The 26,328-nt window shown below is 42.0% G+C and overlaps 3 protein-coding genes across 3 annotated transcripts in view; 2 read left to right on the top strand and 1 right to left on the bottom strand.

Annotated features, from left to right (window-relative positions):
* LOC113015973 (NACHT, LRR and PYD domains-containing protein 12-like) overlaps positions 1-26,328 on the top strand; it is a 748,422-nt gene that overhangs the window by 301,629 nt on the left and 420,465 nt on the right. The window lies entirely within an intron of this gene.
* LOC113017495 (uncharacterized) lies at positions 400-2,848 on the top strand. The gene is made up of 6 exons (XM_080298208.1): positions 400-527; positions 644-715; positions 816-934; positions 1,038-1,098; positions 1,214-1,308; positions 1,419-2,848. Exons 1-6 carry the CDS (start codon positions 492-494, stop codon positions 2,785-2,787), a joined length of 1,752 nt encoding a protein of 583 aa, XP_080154334.1. The 5' UTR covers positions 400-491; the 3' UTR covers positions 2,788-2,848.
* On the bottom strand, positions 6,907-21,960 carry LOC113017494 (neuroligin-2-like). The gene is made up of 5 exons (XM_080299746.1): positions 21,830-21,960; positions 21,538-21,670; positions 9,978-10,211; positions 9,096-9,409; positions 6,907-8,790 (listed from the first exon to the last, which is right to left on the bottom strand). The coding sequence occupies exons 1-5, from the start codon at positions 21,958-21,960 to the stop codon at positions 7,962-7,964; spliced, it is 1,641 nt and encodes a 546-aa protein (XP_080155872.1). The 3' UTR covers positions 6,907-7,961.

Below are 26,328 nucleotides of genomic sequence, written 5' to 3'. Positions count from 1 at the left end.
TCTCCTTGTGTATATTATTTTAGAGTCTACCTTACAAAGTAAAGCACCTTGAGCCGACTGTTGTTGTGATTTGGTGCTGTATCAATAAAACTGAAGTGAATTGAAATAACATAAAAGGACATAATGCTGCAGGTTGGCTTTCTTTCTTTTCTGATTCACCAGTTTGTATGCATCTTTTCACAGGAGTGACCTAAGGACGGCTGTAGCCTACCCTTATTTACTTATATAATGAACAACATATAGTGTAATGTGGTGTAAAATAGAGTGTTTTCTTTTAATTTAATGACATAAAGCAGGGATCAAATGTTTCCATGGTGACTGTTTTAGAATTGTGTATTTTTAAATCTGCATCAGACTTGAAAAAGAGCTCATCTGTGCAAGAAAAACCATCAAATCAGGAGTATTTTCATATCTACATTTGATCTTACACAAGTTTTGAAGAGTTTTGGAAAGTTTCTCTTCCCCAACTGTGATAGAACAGCAGCGTTTTAATGGAAGCCAGTAAAGGGATCTACAAACCCATCAGGGTATGTGACACTTTTTGTTTTTACTGCATTTTTGAAGAATTTGATGTAGTTTTAAAAAGCTGACAAACTGAGAATCAATTTAAGTTACAATGAGTAATTTCTTATTTCTTTGACAGGTGCTGTTCAACACACCCATATATAACACAGCTGTGGAGATCTGCTGGTATCTACCAGGTTACAGGGCTCAGGTAAGACCCAGATCCATCCAAACCAAAACTGAGATAAAATGTCAGGTGATTTCTGAAGACCTGGGACTGATGCTGATTAAATGTCTCCTTTTATTTTTAGATTGCAATGATGATGGAATTCCTCAGACTTCAGAAGGAAAACCAAATACCATCAAGCCTCACTGCAGAAGATATGGGAGATCTTTTGGTGGAGAGGAGCAAAGAGACAGTCAGAGAGCAGTGAGTTACTGTGACACCTACAGACCATCCACCTCACACCTGAAACTGTTTGTGCTGAAGTGTAAATGCTGAGAGAAAACCTCTCTTTTGTTTTCTTTTGAAGACTTTGGGAGTTTGAATTGGAGGGTTTGGAAGAAACAGAAGCCAAACCTCTTCTGAAACTGGTAAGACTAGAAAACTCACAAGAGTTTTAGTCATTTGGAGATCTTTTTTTTTTTTTTTACTACAATCACATAACCTCTCAACAAAACTGCAATGTAAACATGCTTTCTGTTTCAGGTGTGGGCAGTGAACACAATAAATAAAATGAGGGACATCGAGTTTCAAGCCCGGATGCTGCTGGAATTTCCAGAGGCCATACCTCCTAAATTTCAGTGAGTCACCTCTGACATAAAATCATTAACAGTCCAGCTACAGTATTTCAAAATTTCTGTTATTTTTTTAAATAGGTGTAAAAGATCATTCTTATAACTTTATTTTGCAGAACACCTAAGCTCCTCAGCAATGTCAGGAAGTACATTGACCTCCTTAAAGAGAGGCAGCAGGACGCACAAACCTCCAAACTGTTCACTGCAACAGACGTGGTGATAGAGGTGGTTCCCCATGTCCTGCATGGCTTCTGGAAGCTTCCTTCTTACCCCCTACTGAACATGTCCTCCCAAAAATTGAGCATCCTCTCCACCAGTGTGACAAAGGCCACTTTGGATCGAGTGTCCAAATCTCTCCTAACAACGGAAAACCAGGCCATCTTCTCAAGGTCCATCAGAGATGACATGGTGCAAAGTATCCTGTCTGAAGTCAGAGAGAAATATTCAGAAAAGATTCTGCTGAGCCACATTGCAAACTTTGCACCAGGACTACTCAGGGCAATTTCTGATGTAGCAAAGACGAGCATATGCCAGATCTTCCAGCCCCCTTGTGAAAGTCCAGTAGTGTCTGATGTTCTTCCAACTAAAGAACCTCATCCTGAAGGTCTGCTGAAGTCAGATGTTCTTCCCACTTCCCAACCTCCAGTTGAAAGTTCACGAATTGCTGATATTTTTTCCACTCACGAACCTCCTTCCAAAAGTTCAACAAAGGCTGATGTTTTTCCAGCTAAAGAATCTGCTCATGAAAATCTGCTGAAGTCAGATGTTGTTCCTACTAAAGAACCAAAAGGACCTGATCGTGAACGTGTTCTGAAGTCAGATATTCTCCCTACTAAAGAACCACAAGAACCTGCTTGTGAAAGTGTTCTGAAGTCAGGTGTTCTTCCTACTAAAGAACCACACGAACCTGCTCCTGAACGTGTTCTAAAGTCAGATGTTCTTCTTACTTCCGAACCTCCTTTTGAAAGTTCAACAAAGGCTGATGTTCTTCCGACTAAAGAGCCTGCTTGTAAAAATCTGCTGAAGCCAGATGTTGTTCCTCCTAAAGAACCTCAAGAACCTGCTTGGGAAAGTGTTCTGAAGTCAGATGTTCTTCCTACTTCCGAACCTCTTTTTGAAAGTTCAACAATGGCTGATATTCTTCCCACTGGAGAACCCGCTCGTGGAAGTCTGCCAAAGTCAGATGTTCCAGATGTTCATCCTACTAAAGAACCTCTCATTGAAAGTTCATCAAAGGCTGATGTTCTTCCTACTAAAGAGCCTGCTTCTGAAAGTCTGGCAACGTCTGATGATCTTCCTAGTGAGGAACTCCCTTCTGTATGTCTATCCATGTCTGAGCCAGTTGTCTCTTTTACTAATAATTCAGAGAAGTCTGACAACATTAAAATCAAGGAGAAAAAGGAGAAAAAGAAGAAAAAAAAGGGCTTCTGCCAAAAATTCAGAGCCCTGTTCTGTTGTTGCTTCAGACCCCAAGAAACTGACTGATTTTGAGAATCCAATCTGTTTGTTCTAACTCTACAAAATCAAATAAAATGATTAATCAATATTTTTTCCATGAGTCTGCATCTATGATTAAAGAATATTTTTCCTTCAGATGTTTATAAGGGTTCTCAAAATACCTCCACAAGTCCAACAATTGTTAACATATTAGTGTTGTTATCTTTAAGAGAATCTGAACTTATTCTTACTCTTAACATATCAACAGCAGTAACTGAAACCTGGAAATGAAAAAAAAATTACCAACAATTATTAACATTGCTTCACATCTTTGTTTAGTAATGGCCCAGATACACATTGGCACATAGCAGGACCTCAGTGTTTATGAGTATTCTTCCGCACTTAGGAATATTAATAAAAGGAGCATCTACATGCCCCAAAGCTGATGAGAACCACACATGTCTTCCAACATCCTCAGATTTGTGTTTTACAATTAAGAGGAACTTTGCATAATGTTTGTATGCTCAAATCCTCAAAGGTCTATTATTTTTCATAGTTTGTCCTTTCAACCAAAGTTAAAAACTTCTGCGGACATCAGCAGTTTATTCTTTTGCAATCAAACTCTTAAAATTAGAACATTTCCACCAAACCTGGGTGGGTGCTGGAGCTCCAGGAAGGAAAACTCAGAAGAGGAGGAAAAACAGTCCAAAGAAACAGTTCAGGAGGCCAACCGCATGGCCATCAACTGAGACAATTCAGTTCAGGAGGCGTTTCTCCCATTGAAAATGCTACGTCCAGGTGAACAGAATCACCCTTTTGGGATTTCTACCACGTATTTATCACTAGATTTACTAAACCTGCGCAAATTTGCGTAACTTCCCTAAACCCAACACCCCCTAGAATTACTGGCTTTTTTATTTTCTGGTGCAAGTCCCGAGGTGTTAATCACCCCTGCTGAGATTTTCACAGGTCGTCAGCTCATTTCTCCTCCAGCTTTTGTTGTGCAAACCACCCATTATCCTTGAGGCCTGGCACATTTGCATTTGCTCACTCAGAGTTGCTCAGATCCAAGTCAGGCCAAACCTCTGTGTTACGGCTTTCAGAAATGCCTGCTGTATCTATACAAAATATCCCACACATTGACTGACCTGCAAATATAAAAGACACACATTCACACCTTCCTTGAGTCTCAGCACAGATCTTCCATTGTTCCATTGTCACTGTGTATGTGAGGGAGTGGCATTGCTTGACTACAGCACAGTGCTGTGCATAAAAGCAGACCGACCCAGACGGGAGAATCATTTCTTGTTCGCATTTCTGAGAACGCACATCAGGATGGCCTCCGTATCACTGCCACGCAGGAAGAACCTCTCCGCGCAACAGGCTTTGGCTTTGCTTCAGAAAATGGACGAAGCAGATTCTGATGGAGGAGAGGTTTCATTTGTCCAGCAGGCCACTGATACCTCCTCAGAAGAATCTGAAAAGGAGACGGAACAAGAACCCAACATGCCGATGTAGCCAGATGGGCTACTCGCCTTCCGTTTTTTCTTCTCTCATTCTCTCTCGCTCGCTCTACCACCCTCGCTCTCTTTCCGCTGCACTCGCTCCTTGTATCAGGTGATCGGGTTAATTGGGAACCCACCTGCACATTGATTGCAGGGCGGCGCTAGCCCGTATAAAGCTAAGCCGATGTTTTGTTGGATTAATCCCTCCTGAGCTTCTGGTGCGATACAGCAGTAAATGCTGGCGTACTGCGACGGACTGGATCCTATTATACAACAGAAAGGACAAAGTGTGGCTCTAACAGCTGTTGAACGCACACAGACTGTGATGTTCTCCACACGTCACCCATCGCTCTGCACTTTTCGAGCATCCAACTGTTTTTCTGCTACATAACATCACTGCAGGAGAAAAACAACGGACAGACAGACAGCACAGTGTGACACGAGCAGGTCAGACCACCTGTGTGATCTCATGAGTCTGTGAGGATATGAGGCATCTTATGGTATCAAAGCCCTGGAGTCTGTCAAACATGGCTACATGTAAACACTGCTACATGTTAGGTGAGCTAACATTTAACTGACTGCACTTTTTTTCAGTCTCAGTTTAGGTCATTTATGTCCTTACTGCGAATCACTGAAAGGCAAAGCTGGCTTTTATCGCTCTGATGTTACGCACATCATGCAGCACAGATTCATCTCTGATCACAAGACTCATGTTTCAAAATAAAAGCGAGCTAAGGCTTGAAAAGAGGACGACGACTTTATGACAATCGCAGAGAAAAGAGCAACGAAACGATTTAAAACTTGATGAAAATGTTTTCTCTCACTGAAAACTAGCAAATCCTAATAAACAGCATGACTGGCCCTCTGCTGTGAGGGGGCTTCAGTGGAGATGACTTCTGCTACAGCGACCTTCCTGCTACCGGATGGTCACATGATAACGATCAACGTTATGACAAAAATCAAATAAATGTCGAAAAAACAAAGACAAAACTGATCGGTGGTAAGGATGAACTCATTTGAAACCTCAAGCTAACGGCCATTTTTTCTTCTCATTACAAACTGCACCTGTTGTCTTTTGTCATCACAAAATAAGCATATCATTCATTCACTCCAAAAAAAACCCAAAACAAAACAAAATAAACAAGAAACTTAATATTTACAAATATTTTGTCTGTTTTTTTTCTTACACTTAAAAATGTACAGCTCTGATCTTCTTCCAGATGTTTCGACTCCATCCGTCTCCCAGTTTGGTATTTTCTTCTCTGTCCAGTGACCTCAGAGTGAGCGCTGAATGTGCCACAATGGCGCCCTCTAGTGTTAGCTTATAAAACAGACAAGGAGAAAGAACAGAGCCGAATGAAAGGACTCGTTTGTGTTCTCTCCTCTGCTGTAGCTGTGTGGCGCTGAGGTTAACTACACAACCCCTCGCCACCTCCTTATACACAGAAGTGAGTACAAAAGGGTTCGTACGGACGCATCAGCCGGCCGTCCTTCTGCTCGACACTGTTAGCTGAAAGATGATCGGATCATCCTCTGTCCTGTATTTAAGGCTGAGAGTCTTTGTCCAGTCTCTTTTCCACAGCTACTGTCCACAGCACTGATCCACCTGCAGCACAGCCCCACTCAGTTGTTTTATGATTTACTTTGTGCACGTTTCCCTTCCACTGAGCTTACAAAACCTCTGACAGGAGAAGTCAGGCATGTGTTTCCCCCACCTCCCCTTTTAGGCAGTAATAAAATAGAAAACAAACAATCAAACAGGCTAAAGCTAGAGCACAAGCAAAGACAGCACCGGTGACTAAGTTCTCCCATACTGGACGTACGCTACCACGTGGGCTCAAACAGCAGCACATCAGCTCAGTTTACATACTGTTGACATCTTCATCAGAGGATCAGCAGGGAGCGCTGCTGAGCTGCAGTGGTCTCCACCAGAGTGACGGAGCAGGAATCACAAACAGCACAAACCCACCGTGTTGTTTCCACCCTGTTCAGGAGATCTGAGCCCCCATCCCTTTTTTTCATGTTGCAGCTCTGCACTGCAGGCCCTGAACGCCTCCCGGTTACCCTCAGTGTGCTTAGAGTTTAATTTACAACCGACGAGCTCACAGATCATCTGCAGGCAGGTGAACGAACCCTTAATGTGAGGATAATAGCAGAGCTGAGCTGAGGTCAGAAATAGTCAGGAACGGTGTCGACACAGTGAAGTCAGCTGTTTGGGAATTTGTCTGATTATCAGTTTGGGGGGGGTCGGTGTTAAATAACAAAGGCGGTGTAGGATGGAGAGAGGAGGAGGGAGGGAGCAGTGATGATATGAAGTCAGAATACACATGTGGCAGACATAAGGGGGTCAGACAGGAGCAGCATCAGTCTCTGCTCTGTTTTGTTAATAACGTAGAAAAATAATTTTGTACAATCAAGCTACATCGACGGACGCTTTACCTCACGTACCCTAAAATGAAAAAGTAGTGACAGTAAGATGGAGGCTGCACATGACACCATGACTGAGTTCACAGCTGTTGCTTTGATTCTAACGTTTAAGACTTTTGGCATCGACTCCGTTTTAATAAATGAGTGCTGGGAGGCGTCGTTTGACTTCAGGAGCTCCTGCGATGCTCCTGCGATGCTCCTGCGATGCTCCTGCGATGCTCCTGCGATGCTCCTGCGATGCTCCTGCGATGCTCTTACTCTGCGGGAGAAAACCAAAAACCAAAAGTAGCAAACATGGAGCGATATGACTCGTTTAGATTTTGGGAAACGTGCATCGACAGGTACAGTGTCCTTTTCCCCGCGTCTTTAAAAATAATTCATGCATAGATCCCCCACTGAGAAAACCCTTTTATATACTTTCTCCTTTGTACACATTTTATATAGAACTATATATAATATCATTTCTCTATATCTATATTTTCAGAAAAATTCTTTCCACACAATAAAAAACAACAATTTAACAAATGCTTCAAACAAAACAACAAAAAGAGAGAAGATGGAAGAAAGAAAATCACGACTGAGGCCAGTTTGGCACTTTGTCATGAGAACATGACAGAACTCTGTTAGTTGACGGTAAATAGCGAAACTCTATTTTTCTTTGGTTTTTCTTCTCCCTCGATGAGAAATGAAACACAGCAGTACTTACTTGGCACCTAAAAATGCTGGTAGAATGAAAGATATCAGTGTTTTCATAGTTATATGTTTAGTGTACGCCTCCCGCCTCCAGACTGCTCAGCAGATCGGGAATTTTTAGAGAAGAGCAGGAGGGAGGCGTGTCAAATGAGAGGAAGAGAGCAGTAATAAAACACGGATGTAGAAAAGAGAAGCATAATGTGCACATAACACACAGGAGATGGAAAAAGAGATGACGCCAACGTAAAAAAGAGAAAACAGCGAGGAGCGAGAGAGCATTCGTCCCTTTGACAAATGTTGGAGGTCTTGAGCCTGGAAACAGCAGACCGTCTTTGAAAACAGTATCTTTGAAAGATCTGAGTCACCCACCCCAAACTGCTCATCTGCTGCTGGACACTTCAGTTGCACCTCCACATGCCACCAGTGGAGGGAGCTGCCAAGTTTCACAGCACATGACGCAGCAGGTGTAGTTGCTTTTGGAGAAAGAAGAGAATAAGAGGACAGAACGAAGGCCCACGTCTAGAGGCCTCCCTTCCAGAGCGGAAGCAGAGCCAGTGTTCCTGGTCCCTAGGTGGCGCTGTGTCGGGCCTGTCCCTACTATACCCTGGTGGTGGAGTGGGGGTGGGGCAGGGTGTTGTTGTGGCCGGTGGAGGGGAATGTGTTGAAGGCGTGAAGAGGCTGCATGCTGGTGATGGTGCTGGGGATCACGGTGATGGTGTATGGCGTCATCAGCGGCACGTTGTCGGGGGCGCGGCGCAGCGCCAGGGTGTAGTCGGGAGGGCAGGCGGGCCGCAGGATGTCGTGGGGTCGCAGGGGCTCCATGTCGTGGTGAGCGTCGTGCTCCCAGTCCTTCATCTGCAGGGACATGATCTCCTCCTCCTGCCTGTGAGCCAGGTCGTTGGCGGGGCCGCCCCGCTGAGGGGACAGCCGGTGCCGGCGCATCTCGTGCCGCTTGTCACGCTTGTAGTAAAGGGCGGCGAAGGCCAGGATGTTGAGGAAGAAGAGCAACGCTCCAACTGCAACTGTCACGCTCAGTTCGGTGGAGTAGTCGCAGGTGTGTCTGGGAAAGAGGTCCTGGGGCGGGCGCTCTGAGCCCTCGGGCTCAGGATCTGATGGGAAGGTAGGGTAAGGATGACGAGTGGTTCGAGGAACGTTGTTTCTGGGCCTCGTGGTGCCGGGGTCACGGCCTGCGGGGGAGCGCGTAGTGGTGGGAAAGAGCACGTCGTGCAGGCTGTGAAGATGAGGGACTAATTCCAGCCAAAAGGCCACTTTGTTAGCTCTGTAGTTGTCTCTGACACGAGGTTTCAAACCGATGTGAAGGTACTGCTTGTCCTTCCAGTTGAACTTGGTCCAGATGACCTCCTCGAAGCGGTTGGGCTTGGTATGAATGAACTCGGTGTCCTGAGGGACGGGCAGGTTGGGGTCCCTGGTGGAGCATAAAGGTTAAACGTTTCAGTTCAAAGTTATATTCAGTCTCCATTATAAGTAACATGTGGCATCAATACACTGAATACAGACAGGAGGCCCATTCTCTGTGCAACCTTTAAACTATCTAAGACCAACCGGCTGCTCTGGGATCTGGATGCTTTTGGTGAACCAGTATGTTCAATTCTTCAAAGCCACACGGGAATTAAACTAGCAACCCAGATTCAAGTATTCAAGATGACTAGAAGGCTGTCAGAGAACATACAGTAACGTGTACAGTTTACACTACTGTGACATGAGGCCTACCCAGTCTTTGCGAAGTTAGTCCAGTAAGTCATGACCACAGCGCTCAGCATCACATCGTTCTTGGAGAAGTTGCACGGGAACAGGTCCGTGGCACCGATCATCGGTACGCCGAACACGTAAGGTATCTCGTCTCCGTGCGCGGCGTCGGCCCACTCGGGCCGCGTCTCGGTTTGGCAGTGGTGGTAGAACGTGTAAAAGTAAACTGGGGACTGAAACTCAGCATGGAGTTTGGCAGTGGCCACAGCTGGTGCCACCCACTGGTGGTCCGTAAACAGGAAGTATGTGAGAAATCTAGAGAGGAAAAAAAACTCTTTCTGATAACAGAAGGAGTGACAGGCAGCAGAGAGGAAGCATGACTGCATTATCCAAACATGTCTGTACTGTGACTGTGGTCCGGCTGTGAGGGGTTCGCAGGCCGATCTGTCAGAAACACCGACACTGAGATTGGGAGCCCACTACCTGGGGGATGATAGCATTACTGCCCACAGAGCCTCAAAGGTTAAGGCGCAGACACGCCGTGATGTGGATGAGTGGCTCTCTTTAGCACGCTTGTCTTGTTTGATGCACTTCACTGGGCTCACATGTTACTGATTCCATTCTTTACTCGCATGTTTTAAACGCTTAAAGCACTTTCACAGCTTTTTATATTCTTTTGAAAATTCATGTGAACTCAAGCTGTCAGAATTGTAATGTAAGCTTTGATAATTGTCCACATTTGTCATTTTGACGATTATCCGTTTATTTTAATGAATACAGCAAACAGAAAAAAACGAATAAATCAACAAACGCGGCTCCTAATGAGACAAAACCTGATGATGCTGCAAAATGCAGTTAAGTGAGAGGAGGCTGTAAAATGGAATAACTGAAAAAGTGGCAGTGTACAGAGGTGGCGTCCTCACCCTCTGGGTAGCCGTAGAGGTTGTCAACAAAGTTGGAGATGGTGTAGTCGAACGCCGCAGCTGAGATGCCGTCGTTGTCCTCACTGTCGTCCACAAACTTCAGCCCCTCTCCCTGGTTCACTCCTATCAAGATGTCATAGTTTAGGAGCTCCCCCTGGTGGAGCAAATAAGGAAGAACATGCTGAGTGCTGGAACAGAGCCTGTGTGCATCACAAGTCTACAACAGGAAGTGCAGCTGAAGCACAGCTTTGTGAATTGGCAGCATTTCATTTCCCAGTAAACAAAATAAAGATTAGCTGTTGCCATGAAATTCCTACTATAAAATGTAAATACTGCAATATATGCAGGGTTCATACACATTTTTAGGGTCAAATTCAAGCACTTTTTAAGCACATTCAAGGTCAATTTTCAAGCTTTTCCAGCACATTACCAAAAAAGAAGCATGTTTCACTTTGCATCACCTCAGTAAGACCTTGTAAAAATTTAAACAAATCATCTGAGGTCGATTTAAATGTCTTTTGTTTCCCTTTTGTTAAAAGAGCAGCACACAAAAATACAGAAAAAGGAAACGGTTGCCTTACATGCATATAGTGTACAAACTCAAAAAAACACATTCCTCTTAAAAATTAAGATGTGCAAATGTGAACAAATCAACTTGTTAGAGATCTTCATCTCCACTGTAAATAAACAACAAGCCAGAGAACAAGAAAACTGCACCAAACACCACAAACACCAACAAATTAATGTCTTCTCATCAGACATTGAAGCTTCTTTCCTGTGTGACATAAAAAATAAGAGACAGATGTTTGTTTGTTTTTTTAACTAGTTAAGCACCCACGTTCAGTCATCCACCCATTCACGCACACATTCACACACTGGTGATGTAGCTACAGCCACCCTGGGGCGCCACCAGGCCCTCTGACCACCACCAGTAGGCAACGGGTGAAGTGTCTTGCCGGGTGAAGTGTCTTGCCCAAGGACACAACAACCGAGACTGTCCAAGCCGGGGCTCGATTACAAGGCGAACTCCTAACTCTTGAGCCACGATCGCCCAGTGGGGACATGGGGACATTTCAATTTCCAGCAGGAAGCTCCCCCTTTTTGTTAAACCCTTTAGATCAGGGGTCGGCAACCTGCGGCTCTTTAGTCCTTATAGTGCGGCTCCGCGTGGTTTGTGAAAATAAATTAGCTGAAGTGTATTTTATTTATGTTAGTTCTTTTTTTAACTTGTAGTTCTAAATTGGAAGATTATTGTGATTTTGCAATATACAAATAAAATTATATTTTCTTATTTTTTCATCGCTCAAAATAAGCGTCACACTCGCGGAAGCCGGTGTACCCGGCGAAACGCCGTGCATTTATCGAGCCTTTCAACCCCAGATAGGCCAATTATGGCTCTTTGGCTCTTTGGGTCTTAAAGGTTGCTGACCCCTGCTTTAGATGAACAGAGTTTTTTAATTAAATACATAATCTTTAATAAATGTTCTCTTTTATAAAAAGTAGGATAATTAAAAAAAACTTTTATTATACCTCTATTGAGTAGAAAAAAAACTCGTGTTTTCTGTCGTGTGTTATATAATATTAGTGATGTTTGTGACAATTAATTTCTTAATCGGCTGGACTAACCAATAGTCCACAACCAGGAAACACTGAAATTTTAAGTTAAGTTTGAAAACAGTTTAAAAAAAAATACCCCATTCCAAAATGTCTTGTGACAATCTCATTGGCTTAGGGAGTGATGATGTCATAGATCTTAAGAATCTTAAGTCCTTTGATGTTTTTCCTTAAGTAGGGGTGAGAAACAGCAAGTTTTAGTTCGTTTCAGCAGCATCTGTGTTTGCAGCCTACAAAACGTTCACCACAAGCTCTTCAAAGTCATCGTATAGAAACTCCAACATGTTTCCAAGAAAAAAACAACCAATTCAAAAAGATTACGCCGCCTCTCCTTCCTGGCGTGGCCGGCCAATTTCCCCAAATGGCTCCTCATCCTTCCAAAGGGCGTTAGAGGAGAGTAGGAAGGAAAACTACCTTCTCCAGAAAAAAATGCAACAAATTGAAGAAGAGAAACTTCAACTGGAGGACAAATGTAGACGAATGGAAGCCCAAAATAAAGAGCTGGAAGAAAGCCAACAGCGCCAGCCGGACATAAACATTATTAATGAGGGCTGGGGAATCAAGTTTGCTCAGAGCCGAGAGCAGATTGTGCACCTCATTAAAGAAAACAGGCAAAAGAGTGCAGAACTAAAAGAAATGACCAACCAGCTCCAAGACAAGAAAACGATGACTGATAAGATACAACGGGATCTCCAATACATGGACCGAAAAAATCGGCTCCTCCAAAGACAGCTCCATGAAGCTGTGGAAGAAAAGAAAGAATTCCTCCAACAGAAGGAAGAGCAGGACAAAAAGCAACGAGACATGCAGCACGAACTGAAGAGCATGCAGGAAAAATACCGCATGCTGAAAGAAAGCCTGGATGAAACACTGCGCCAAAATAAAGACCTTCTTCAACAGAAAGAGCAACAGCAAGAAAGACTGAAAGAAGGAAAACGTATCGTCCAGGACTTTGAGTCTAAAAATCTAAAACTGCAAGAGTTTTGTAATCAGCTGGAGGACAAAGCAACTAAAGTGGAAGAAGAAAAGGACAAACTGGAGAAACGCTGCTCACAGATGCAGAGAAGGATCGATCAGATAGCGAGAAACAACTCCGAGCTCGTTAAGGGGATTTTGGTGGAATTCAATAACTTGAAGCGTGAAAACACTCAAATGCAGGCGCAAAAACAACAAGAAGACAAAATACATGAAGACCTGCAGCTCACGCTCCAAGAAATCCAGAAAAGAAACGAGCAGTTAGAAGACAAGCACAAAGAGGTCCAACAGAGAAATGCAGACATGCACAAGGACAAGCTGATACAGGAGGCAACATCCAAACAACTCAAAGACAAGCTTGAAGAACAACAAGCAACATTGGAAGAGGTGGAACAAAGATGTGAGAAACTTGAAGAACAAAACGCAGAAACCATCGATGAGCTGAGAAATCTCATCCTGGAGAAAAAAGCGCTCGTGGAAAAGTGCATGAAAAAAAAGAAAAAATGGTTCCACTTGTTCCGGAGGAGAGACGCTACTGCTTCCTCACCTGATGTAGCCTCGTCTTGCTCCACCTCTGTTAACCCCCCAAACCAGTCCCGGCCGTTGACTGTCCCCTCCTGAGCCTGGTTCTGCCGGAGGTTCCTGCCCGTTTAAAGGCAGTTTTTCCTCCCCACTGTCGCCAACTGCTTGCTCAGAAGGGATTGTTGGGCTTTTCTCTCCTCTGCCTTGTTTCTTCATTTACTTGCTTGTTTAACTTTTTTCAACTTATCTAAATAATAAGCCAATTAAATTTATCCTTTGAGTATTTTTCATCTCATCTTTACAGAATCTTTCCAAAACATTTTCAAACATTCAGATCTGTCTTTTATTTTCTTCTTGAAGCCTCATAAATGGTGAACTAAAAACCCGGAACATGGTTTGAAACATAGTTTCAGCTGAAACTGGCATAACATGCTGTGTGTGTGTGTGTGTGTGTGTGTGTGTGTGTGTGTGTGTGTGTGTGTGTGTGACAGGGTATCACTAGTTAGGTCATCATGTTTAGACTCATTCACTCCAAAATTATTTAGGCCAAATCTTTAAAACAGTGTCATTTCATACACATTTTCAATTCACTTCAATCGCACAAATGCAGAAATAATTATTTGCAGTATCGTATTTATTATGAGAATGTCATGCCTGATCATTTGTACCTACACCACCAAAAATGGGGGCAAAAGGGAGGAGATCATGTTTAATCGGTTATAAGAAAAGGTCAGAAATATAAGTGCCGACATGAGCAGTGTCCACAGAAACCTCTGACTCTCAGCTCAAAGCTCATATAAACCATTTCTACAACCAGCAAACAAACAAAGACACCGAACAGTTAAAAGAGCAGTGACGTCACCACGAATCTGTGGTCAGGTAATATCCATGTTTTGATTGATGATTTTCTGGAGTTAAATGTGAACCGAAGCATATTTTGGGTGTTATATGCTATTAAATACTTTTTAATTTATTTAAAAGTATTTAATAGCATATAACACCCAAAACATGCTGGGTGTGGAAATAAGAAAATCAAAATTTCCTCTGTTTGAGTCACAGTAACTTTGACATAGTAACATTTGCAGTAAGTCCTAAATGTTCACCTTTAAAATCCCTCCCTCTGTTCATTTTGCCCACATCATGTTTCAGTGGTTGGCCTCAGGTTCTTCAGCTTCCTGACAGTCTGAAGTCAGCTGACAGAGTTTCACCTGCTAAATACACAGAAAATCTTGTTAAAGCCGCACAGTTTGCCCAACAGTAATATTCCCATTAAGCCCTTTCTAAACACTTTATAACAATGTGTCATCACTAAATTATAAACTTCTTCTCCAAATCTGCACGACTGCACTTAGTCACAGACTTTATTTAATTGTCCTGCGGCTGCTATCATATATTTTACCAAACAGTTCTTCTCACACAGTCACAGATATATTTCTCTCAATGCAAACTTCACTCATGTCTCAGACAGGAAACTTGAGTTTTTCTTTTTTTTCTGTCCCCACTCATTCAACTAATTTGCATATTGAGTCACATCTCGAGAAGTTGCCCTGACAACAGAAATGCATATTCAAAACATTGCTGCATAATTCAATTATTATTATTTTATTTTTATTTCTACAGTCGTCACTTCTTTTGCTCAATCAGCTGGAAACCACTTCTAATTCACTATTTTAAACCTGCTTTAAGCTTCTAATCCCTGGTTGGTCCTCCCAGTCTCTTTTTCCTTGTCACAAAAGTCGCTCTATTGTCCTGCAACTTCCTGAGTTATTCCTCAGCTTCAGCCTTTAAGTGTGTTAAATCTACACCATTCAGCATTTATGTCATGTATTCACATTCATGAGTGTAAGCATGTCTTCATTGCGTGTATGTTGTGTGTTCATATTAATATTGAGTGCAAGCTGGTCTTCGTTGCCTCGATGTGTTTTTATAATCAGATTTAATTCCTGCATCTTTGCGCTGAACTGTGGATTCAAACTGTCTCACTTCTGATTCTCTCCAAAAACAATTTCACATGTGACAATTTCTACATGTGTGTTTTCTATTTTTCTATTCATTTATGTATTATTAGTTCATTTATTTCTTTATCTCTCTCTCTCTCTTACTTTTTTTATTTACCTTTCTGTTGCGATGCTCTGGATGTTTCTAAACCCCACAAATGCAGTCTCACTGTTCAACCCAATTTTCCTATGCTGGCATCCTGGCAGCTGCACGCTTGACTTTTCTCAGTTCATGGGCAGTTATTTTGCGCCTTGGTTTTTCCACACGCTTCTTGCGACCCTGTTGACTATTTTGAATGAAACGCTTGATTGTTCGATGATCACGCTTCAGAAGCTTTGCAATTTTGAGACTGCTGCATCCCTCTGCAAGATATCTCACTATTTTTGACTTTTCTGAGCCTGTCAAGTCCTTCTTTTGACCCATTTTGCCAAAGGAAAGGACGTTGCCTAATAATTATGCACACCTGATATAGGGTGTTGATGTCATTAGACCACACCCCTTCTCATTACAGAGATGCACATCACCTAATATGCTTAATTGGTAGTAGGCTTTCGAGCCTATACAGCTTGGAGTAAGACAACATGCATGAAGAGGATGATGTGGACAAAATACTCATTTGCCTAATAATTCTGCTCTCCCTGTAGACTTTTGTCTTATCGCCTTAACCTCCATGGTCTCAAATTCTTTAAGGATATAATTTCTTTTAACCGGATTACGGCAAATTTCATTTATCAAAATATTCCTGATCACTTTGTTTGTAAACCTGCTGTCACCAAATTCAACTCCAGCTATGCAGAGCTGCCTCAGTCCAGGAGAAATTTTAGAGTGCACAATATCTTCTTTTATCATTGATCTCAAAGGGACTGGGATGGCTTTCACTGGGGATTTATATCTCTTAGCAGTACATCTTACATCAAATTTCTCACAAAACGTCTCATGTTTTAGTAAGACCCCATTATCATCCATAAAATGAGCTACAGCCCAAATCCCTTTAGATCTCCATTCATCCACGTACACAGATTTCCTACACAAACGGATATACCTGTTGTTCCATATAGGGGTGTTGTGAGGAGTAAAGCTATGTTTATAGATTAATTTCCAGTAGAGACGGACCTGCTGATGGAAAGCTGAGAGTTTAACAGGTAACGAACTGCAATCAAAGTCACAACGTAACAAAAAGTCTATTCCACCCATTTTGCCAAAAATCACATTGGGAATAATGTTCCAAAAGGAATTTTTGTTCCTAATGAAAGATCTTAACCATTTCAATTTTAGTACACCATTCATAACATCAAAGTCAGTGGCATTAGCCCCACCCTCTTCATAATTCTTAATCACATCATTTTTCTTTATATAATGACATTTGTTCCTCCATATGAACCTAAAATTAAGAGTATTTATAGATTTAATTAGTTTTGGAGGTATGGGCAGAGAAAAGGCTGGATAGATGAGTCTGGACAGACTGTCCATGTTGGTTAGCAAGATTCTCCCAAACAGAGTTATGTCCCTTTGCAGCCACATGTTTAAAATTGACTTACACTTTTCTATATTGGTACAGATATTCTTATTTTCTGTTGATGTCTTATCCTTGCAAATTACAATGCCCAGATACTTCACCTCTTTTTTGATCTGCATATTATTTATTGCTTGCAGGGGACACTCATGCAGAGCTAGAATTTTGCATTTATTAATATTCAGCTGTAGGCCAGAAGCTTTGGAGAAATGGTTGATCACCTGCAAGGCTAAAGGAATCTGGTCCTCATTTTTTAGAAACAGGGTGGTATCATCTGCCAGCTGACTGATTATTATCTGTTCACCCATCACAGTTAACCCCTTAATGTGACTGTTTTTAATCAAAATAATTCCTCTGACACAGAAGACCTACATTCCTGGTTTAATTCTTGCTGTCAAAAAATCATGGACTCTGTGGCTCCTTTAAAAACCAGGCAGCTTAAGGCTAAACCTGAGCCTTGGTTTAATGAGAGCAGTCGTGCTGTTAAGAGGGAATGTCGTCGAGCAGAACGGAGGTGGAAAAAGGATAAACTGCATGTATCATTTCAAATTCTCAAAGACTGCTGGCATCGCTACCAGAACACTGTTAAAGAGGCAAAAAGGGAATATTTTGCAAATATTATTTCTTCCAACTGTCATAACCCACGTGTGTCATTTAGGACCATTGACACTGTTCTTAATACTCCTTTGAATGTCTGTTTGGAAGTTTCTCCTGAGATTTGCAATGATTTTCTGAACTTTTTTATTGAAAAGGTTGTCACCATCAGGGCTCTTATCACAGCTCCTGACTCTGACCCCTCTGTCTCTGTCCCTTGCGCTGCTGTTTTCACTCAGTTTGAGCTTGTGACGCTCTCCTCTTTAGAGGATGTGGTTCGCCATATTAAGCCCACAGGTTCCCCACGGGATCCTGTCCCTCCACAATTCTTTAAAGAAATTTTTCCTAGTATACAACAGTATGTCCTTGACATTATTAACAGCAGTCTGTCTTCTGGTGTGGTTCCTGCAAATTTCAAACATGCAGTAGTACAGCCACTGCTTAAGAAACCTGGCCTTGATCACACAGTTTTAGCGAACTATAGGCCTATTTCCAAGCTGCCTTTAGTCTCCAAGGTTTTAGAGAAAATTGTTTTTAGTCAACTGAAAGATTTTCTAGATGAAAATGGAATCTTTGAGGTTTTTCAGTCAGGTTTTAAAACCCTTCACAGCACAGAATCTGCATTACTAAGGGTTTTTAATGACATCCTTCTGGCATGTGATTCTGGTAACCATGTTGTTCTTGTCTTGCTTGACCTAACTGCTGCCTTTGACACAGTAGACCACAATATTTTAATTTCTCGATTACATGATGTAGTGGGTATTGGTGGCACTGCACTCAATTGGTTTAGGTCTTATTTGTCAGATAGAACTTTCTCTGTCAGCCTTCTCGGTTACGAATCGTCTTCTGCTCCTCTGTCATGTGGTGTCCCACAGGGCTCAATTTTAGGGCCACTGCTCTTTTCTCTGTATCTACTGCCTCTGGGTTCTATCCTTAGAAGGCATGGGATCTCATTTCACTGTTATGCCGATGACTGCCAAATTTATTTGACACTAAAACGCAAGGATGCCATCTCCATAAAACCTCTCTTGACATGTCTAGATGACATTAAAGCTTGGTTGGCTCGAAACTTTTTAAATTTTAATAAAAAGAAAACAGAAGTGTTGGTGTTTGGACCCAGTGGTCCCTGTGAGTCCTCCTCTGTTGTTTTAGGATCCCTGGAAGTCTATTTTAAATCTGTTGTTACTGACCTTGGTTTTAAGTTGGATGGACAGTGATTTTAAATTGGACAACCAAATCAGAGCAGTGGTGAAGTCCAGTTTTTATCATTTAAGGCGACTGGCAAGACTAAAATCTTTTCTTTCGAGGCAGCACCTTGAAACAGTGATCCATGCTTTTATTTCTTCCCGCCTGGACTACTGTAACTCACTTTATGTGGGGGTCAGTCAGTCATTGCTCTCACGTCTGCAGCTGGTTCAAAATGCGGCTGCACGACTCCTAACAGGAACTCGAAAAAGAGAGCATATAACCCCCGTGCTGGCCTCTCTGCACTGGCTGCCTGTGTCTTTTAGAGTTAATTTTAAAATTCTTATGTTTGTTTTTAAATGTCTACACAGTCTTGCCCCGCCTTACCTCTCTGAGCTTCTTCATCCCCACATACCCTGTCGGTCTCTCAGGTCAGCTGACCAGCTGCTCCTGGAGGTACCGAGATCCAGGAGGAAGCTCAGAGGGGACAGGGCCTTCTCTATTGTGGCTCCAAAATTATGGAATAATTTGCCCATGCATGTTAGAGAGGCCCCTTCACTGTCCACTTTTAAATCACGTCTTAAAACCCACTTTTATTCCTTGGCTTTTAACCTCAGTGAGACTTAGTTTCTTTTTTAATGCAGTAGTTATTTAATTAATGATTTCACTCTTCTTTTATTTGTTTTTTATTTATATCTCATGTAATTTTATTTTACAGTTCCAATGTACAGCACTTTGTGTCAGCTGTGGTTGTTTTAAAGTGCTTTATAAATAAAGTTGATGATGATGATGATGAAAATAGACAACAGCTCAGCAACCATGATGAACAGAAGTGGTGAGCTGCTACATCCCTGCCTTATCCCTCTATTAACCTCAAACCTTGAACATGTACCATGTTCTAGCAAAACAGAGCTGTTAATGTCATTATATAGCATCTCTATAACATTGATAAATTCCTCTCCAAAACCAAAAGACTGCAGAGTTTTTAATATGAACGTATGTTCAACTGAGTCAAATGCTTTGTAAAAATCCAAGAACAGGATGTACCCTCTCTCTTGGATTAATTCACTGTATTCAAGGAGATCCAAAACCAGCCTAATATTGTTATGAATTAGTCTTCCTTTCAAAAAACCTGATTGTGTTTCACTGATAATGTTTGAGATGCCTTTCTTTAGCCTCTCAGCTACAGCTCCAGACAGGATCTTATAGTCAGTGTTTAGTAAGGTGATGGGTCTTAAATTGTCTAAAATTCTTTTATCCTTACCCGATTTAGGGATCAGGGTTATCAGCCCTTGTTTCATGCTCGGCATCACTTCTTTTTTCTCTATCGATTCCTTTAATGCATCAAACAATAAAGCTCTTAGGTCCTTCCAGAAGAATTGATAAAAATTTGTAGTGAGTCCATCTGTCCCTGGGGACTTGTTTAATGCCATTTTCATGACCACCAAATCCAGTTCCTCAATTTTAAGCTCTGAATCACACAGATCTTTGAACGGCTTGTCAATACATGGGATGAGATTATGAATCTTATCAAAGAAACTATCAGAATCAGCTGCTGAATATTCTGAGGAGTACAATTTGGAATAAAAAGTGAAGACTTCTTTTCCAATCTTTCTGAAATCTTTACATTCAGTCCCATTTATCAACAAGCTTGAGATTAGATTTCTCTGCTGTCTGCACTTTTCCAGCTTACTAAAATATGATGAGTTCTTTTCACCTGCCTCAATCCACTTGGCTCTCGATCTTATAAAGGCACCCTGGGCTTTCTCTAGGTAAAGATCGTCTAATTTAGTTTGTAACTCCATCAATTTATTCTTTTCTTGCACGTTTAGTTTTTCTTTACTACAGCACTGAGTTATTTCACGAAGTAAATTACTTTCATATTCCCGTTTTTCCCTGTTCAGTTCTTTGCAGAATTTTATAGTGAATTCTCTGATTTTGAATTTAATAAGTTCCCATTTCTGTATATTACCCACTACTGAGTCATCATTTTTTATATCTGTAATTTTATGTCTAATTTTATCACAATACTCGTCCTTATTTAAAAGGCTGGCATTAAATTTCCAATATCCCCTGCTACTACGTTTCATCCTTGTTGGTTCTAAGACAAGATCAATGAAACAGTGATCAGATAGGGGTGCTTTGGAGATTTTAGATGGTGAAGTACACCTCAAAATGTCATCGCTCACTAACCAATAATCAATTCTTGACCTGCTTTCTCCATTAGGTTTAAACCATGAATAATTCTTAACTCCAGGATTCAAACTTCTCCAAATGTCTGTAAAATTATTATCACTAGAAAAGTTCTCAATAATGTTATTCTGTTGCCTCCTTCCTAAGCGAGGAGGCCATCTGTCCATCCATTCATCTGAGGTCATGTTCCAGTCTCCTCCTATTAGGATGTAATCTGTGGGGTACATAACTTTAAACTCTGAAATAACATTTGTTAGATTTTCCAATAGACGTTTATTTTGACCTTCGTTATTATGTCCATAAAGATTTGTAACAATTAGAAATATACCTTCGCTCTTCAAGCTGCAGTTGACCAATGACCCTCACTATCAGCTTTATATGTTATAATCTCCCCTGGGAACTTATTAAAACAAATCGCCACACCTCCAGATCTGTTAGATCCACGACTGAAAAGAATCTTGTCTCCCCACTGATTAGCCCAAAAGGTAATATCGGCATCCACAGAGTGAGTCTCTTGTAAAAACAGACAGTGACATTTTTGCCCCTTGCAAAATAAAAAAAGTGCCTTTCTCTTAACAATTTCCTTCAAACCCCGAACGTTTAATGAACCAAAAGAAATTTTTGAGTGAACCATAATAAGAGTATGCTAAGAAAATAACTTTTTTTTTTAAAAAGAAAAGAAAAATATATAAACATGAGTTTAAATTGTAACACTTGTCACCAACTCAGTGACTAATAACCTTTAACTTTAAGTAGAACTCTTTTGTCCCATTAATAATATTCCACTGTATACAGTCTTACATCAAGTCTTTCATTCAACGTCGATGATCCTCCGTCCTTCGATGTATCCATGAGGACCCCGGAAAAAGGCCCGTTTCCCAGCCCGTCTGGCTTGTTCAATTTGCGGCCACAGCCGCCTCCTCTCTTCCCAGTCCTCCCGCGGCAGTACCTCAGCGAAGTGGAAACCGCCGTTCTTACAGACAGCCGAATCTTTGGTGCGACGCCAAATCTCCTCTTTCACGTGTCTCAGAGCAAACAGAATGATGATATGTCGGACCTTGTTCTCAATCTTCTTCCCAACTCTATGCACCACATCCACAGATTCTTCAAGCTTTGATATCATATCAGGTGCGATCTTGCCAAGAATTCCAATAACCAGCGATCTGACACCTTCATCTCTTTTCTCTTCTAATCCTTTAATCCGGAGGCACCACCTCATTTTGTACCTTTCTTGCTCTCACACTCTCTCCTTGAGATCGTAGTTATCTTTGGTCAACTGCTCGTTTCGTCTCTCCAACTCTTTAACCTTTTGTTTACATTCTTTCACCTCCTCCGAGTTGAACTGAACCGCTTTGGCTAGGCTGGCTAGCATCGTACTAGCTTGCTTGCATTGCACACTCAGGTCAGCTAGCTGCTCGTCCACTCTTTTTTCAAGGTTTTTTCTTCGTAGTCATGATCCGTTCCTTCTCTGCTGTCTTCCTTTCCATCACATGGCGATGTTGTTTCTTGTTTTTTGAGGTCGAGTTTGAATTTAGCAGGTTTAACTATACTTGGGGCAGTCATTTTACTACTTTCGAGTGGAAACAATAACGAACACAAAGTAAATTCTGGGACAAGTTCGACGAGCTCCTAATTCGTGCGACTGCTCAACTCGCCATCTTGCGCCACCGTCTCACTACTAGATGAACTTGTGACACACATCTGCAGCAGAGGCTGAGTGGCTGCTCTCACACCTGGAGCATCCAAATCGACCCACAAACACGTTGAAAGATGCAATGCCATCAATGTGGATTGTCAAGACTGAGAGACCTCTTCCCTCTGACCCCTCCCCAAACCCTCAAACCCTCCTACCCACCTCGACATACAAACTCTGTGTGGCTTCACGTGTTCTGTTGATGTTTACATGATCGAAATAACTTGAACACAAACACAAACAAACAAAGAGGAAGACCGCACCGGAAGGAAACAACTACAAGTCCCAGCATCCTCTGTGTTTAGGGAGCAGCAGTGAAAGTGAAAGTAGGAGGAGGAAGGTGGAGCTGAGGCAGGTGAGTGTTAACATGAATATGTTTCTTCTTATGACATAAAATAATTCCACGCTGTTCGTGTCTGTGGGTGAAATGTGAGGCCGGTCGGCTCCTCTGAGCGCTGGTTTCCTGTAAGTAGAGAGGAAGTGAGTTTAGCTGAGCCTCCGTTTAGTGTGAGAGAGCAGGAGGAGAGTGAGAGCTGTGCTGAGGCAGGGTGAGTGTTAACACCGCTCTGACATTACTGTGTCTCTGTGGCGGGAACAACAGGCTCCGTCAGTGGAGGCAAAAATAATCAGACTTTGGTTTTTCAAAGGAAACAACTTTATGTCGGAAGTTCCCGCACGCTCATTGGATAACGAGGTGTCAATCTCGAGCTATTAGCCAATGAGCGTGCGGATTCACAGAAAGACCCGCCTTTATCACGGGACTTTAAAAACTACAATGGCGACAGAAACTCCGTGAGTGGAGTTCAGGGTGACGTTATGAAACTGTGACGTTTGAGCCACTTCCCGTTGAACGTGAAACTGATGGTTTCTGGTGTTTGGGTCTGTTTTTCTGTATTTATGCAGATAAAGTGTAAACTCAGATGAATTATAGCATCAAATGTTAAAGGAAAATATCAGGATGAGTGTCTGTGAGCTGAGAAGGACGTGAAGCGAGCAGTTTATCCCAGAGCTGAAGCTGCTCTGTGTGCAGAGATGAGCTCAGATTCCTGCTGTGATTGATCAACAGTCACAGAAATGTAGACTTGTAGTTATTACTGCAGTATGGTCACAGCAGATACTGATAAACATGTATTATGAGGATGGATGATCAAGTTTCTCACTCTCTCCTTTAAATCTCAGTTTTTTCTTCTTCACAGTTTATCTGTTAATTTATTAATGAATAACACTGAAAGAGTTTCTGTTATATTTCCCCTTGAACATCAGCTTATTAGGGCGGCATTAGGAAATAGCCCCCCTCCAAAGAATGAATAAATGAATGATGATAATAATAAAATGATTCAAAAGCAGAGCTCAGAGTGGTAGAATGGTCAAACATGGATCCACGGGTGGTTCAACTGCATTTGGTGACGTGACTAAAGCAAATCTTTCAAATAATCCCACCATCAACGGGATGTTGTCTCCTTTACTACGGTTACTTTACTTGGTCACCGTGTGAAATTCTTTGAAATGAACCAAATTCTTTTATTTGTTGGTTGTTGCATATTTAACCTCTACAGTCAGGAACGGAGGAGATGAGGCCTCAACAATGTTGGGTTGTAGCTGTGCTTCAGGTTAGAGTGAGTGTCCATGGAATAAATGTAAGTCAGTGAACTGGAAACATGACTGTGTTAAACCTTTGTTTCCTTTTTATAATGAGTCTAATCAAAGGTGGACAGAAGTATCTCCACTGTGACTTTTCTGTGTCACCATCAGAGCTTCTGCACAGTGTTTCTGGGGCAGATAACATTGCAGCATTATGGAGACATTATGGAGACAAAAAGAAAAGCGTCTGGACTTCTTTAAGTTAAACTTAAAGAAGTCCAGACGCTTTTCTTGGACTGTTGGTTTCAGTGTTGAGTCTCATTCACACACTCCCTCAGACTCTTCACACACTGATTTGCTGACATAAACACACTCCTGTGTGCTTCACACACACACTGAGGACCATCTACAGACTGTGAGCTCCGTCTTCTTTGTCTTTGGAGCCGAACTCTGACAAAGTTAGGAACAAAACTTTCTCCAGCGTGTGAACTTTCCTCCTAGACTCAGTCTGAGCAGTCAGACCACATATTTCTAAAGCAGCACATGAAGGTGTGGCTCACACACACACAGGTGAAGGAAACAGCTGCAGTATTAAAAACTGCTTCACTGTCTACAAATATATGAACTGAATGTTTCTTTCAGGCTGTAAAAACCTTATTTATCCTCCATTACAGTCCTGCATTCAGAGCATTACTTCTGTTATATTAGTACATGTATTTTATTCTGATGAACACAGGAAACTCTGAGCTGGATTGAATCCATTGAATCAGAGTCCAGGACTCAGACTAAACACACTGAATGTGTCCTGAGCTCGGCCGCTGTTCCACAGTAACTGCTGTCAGAGTCACTGTTACTGAGTTAGCTTAGCTAGCAGGGCAGCTAGCAGTTAGAGTATGAACTCTGTAAGCAGTCAGCTCGGTCCTGGACATGGTTACTGACATAAAGCTGCTCTCTGCAGCCATGTTTGACCTGCTGCTTTGTAGGACTACAGTAATGGAGGATTTGGAGGCTGAACTGGGCTCTGTGACACTTTTTGTAGTGAACTGATGAAAGCTGCGTCTCAGATGGATGTTAGTCCAACACATCAGACACGACCTCTGCAGCTCTCAGTTGATGTGCACATGAATGATTTGTGTTTCCTCTGCAGGTGAAGGTAGAAAGTGTGTGTGAGCTGATGTGAATTGAGCAGCATGGATCAGTGTGAGGACAGAGAGGAGGGAGTCCCTCCCTCTAAAAGCACTCTGTGTGGGGAACATGAGAGCCAGACCAAAGCTCAGAGGTGAGATGACCATCTCTAACTGTCCATGACTCTTCTCCATGTCACAGCTCAGCACTCACATCACTGCTTCATCATTATTCATACTCATACCTCTGTGTGTGTTGTTTTAAAGCCCAGAGCTGTGGGGCGTACCAGGCTCAGCTGGACATAACCCTGAAACTAATCCAGAGCCTGGACCTGAACCCAGCTGTGTTTCCTTGAAGAGCAACATTTCGAAGGATGCTGCTGTAAACTTTAACAAAAGACTGTTATGTGACAAAGAGTAAGTACATTATTTTTATGAGATTGTTCATCATGTCTTTAATTTAATGTTTCCAGTTTTTCCTTCCTGTCTCATGAAGCTGTGACATTTATTGTTTTTCTTTTCTTTTAGGATCAATAAGAGGCCAGAATCTCCTGGACCTGAACCCAGCTGTGTTTCCTTAAAGAGCAACGTGTCGAAGGATATTTATATAAACTTTAAAGGCTGTTCTTCTGCTGCTGAGAGGTAATGTGTGTCTAGATGTTGTTCCTGACTCTGTATTTTTGAATAAATCCTCATGTTTAATATCAGCTCAGCTCTTTTTCACACACATTTCTATGTTGGTATGTGAAGCGGTGTGTGTTGGAGTGTTTCCACAAACACAGCAGTCAGAGTGGAAAGAGTGGATGTTGTAGGAGGTGTTTGTGTAGTGAAGAGGCTGAGTGTCTGTAGGACTCCAGCTGCTCCAGCAGGTGTCTCCTTTGTGCTTTGCTTCAAACACAGTGTAGGGAGGAGCTTCCACTCAGGTGTTTCAGGTGTTGCTGGATGGAGGAGGACAAATAGTTTTTCCCTTCAGTGACACTTCAGCAGCTCAATGTTCTGGGAGATGTTTGTCTTTATGAAGGTTCTTACTTTGGTGAAACTGAGCAATACATTTTCCATCTAACATTTAAAGTAAATTTCCAGGTGAATAAAAGATCTGCAGCTGCAGCCTCTGTGATGTTTCACAGTCTGAAAGTAACAAATTCAACCAGAGTTCAAACAAAGGCTTAATATACGTGTGTGTTTGATATAATGCCAACAAGTACAAATAGGTGTTCTTACAGGTCTTAATCACAGAGCTCTGATAAGTCTGGTGACTTTCACACTCAGCAATTTTGCTGCCTTTTATTTTATATTGGCCTTTTTAAAGCCCTTCAAAGTCTCCCACATTCATACAGAGCTT

This window comes from Astatotilapia calliptera, chromosome 3, assembly GCF_964374335.1.
Source record: "Astatotilapia calliptera chromosome 3, fAstCal68.1, whole genome shotgun sequence".
In the NCBI taxonomy this organism is placed as follows: domain Eukaryota; kingdom Metazoa; phylum Chordata; class Actinopteri; order Cichliformes; family Cichlidae; genus Astatotilapia; species Astatotilapia calliptera.
Note: the sequence above shows the minus strand (reverse complement) of the source record. Positions and strands in the feature narration are given on the sequence as shown.

What these genes read in the sequence shown, in the direction of transcription:
- LOC113017495 (XM_080298208.1), top strand. Translation starts at nt 492, where the DNA reads ATGGAAGCCAGTAAAGGGATCTACAAACCCATCAGG. An exon ending in CCAAACCTCTTCTGAAACTG is followed by an intron (nt 1,099 to 1,213) that starts GTAAGACTAGAA and finishes TTTCTGTTTCAG; the next exon opens with GTGTGGGCAGTGAACACAAT. An exon ending in GCCATACCTCCTAAATTTCA is followed by an intron (nt 1,309 to 1,418) that starts GTGAGTCACCTC and finishes TTTATTTTGCAG; the next exon opens with AACACCTAAGCTCCTCAGCA.
- LOC113017494 (XM_080299746.1), bottom strand. Translation starts at nt 21,960, where the DNA reads ATGCTAGCCAGCCTAGCCAAAGCGGTTCAGTTCAACTCGGAGGAGGTG. An exon ending in GCGGTTTCCACTTCGCTGAG is followed by an intron (nt 10,212 to 21,537) that starts GTACTGCCGCGG and finishes TTCCTGTTGTAG; the next exon opens with ACTTGTGATGCACACAGGCT. An exon ending in ACTAACTTCGCAAAGACTGG is followed by an intron (nt 8,791 to 9,095) that starts GTAGGCCTCATG and finishes ATGCTCCACCAG; the next exon opens with GGACCCCAACCTGCCCGTCC.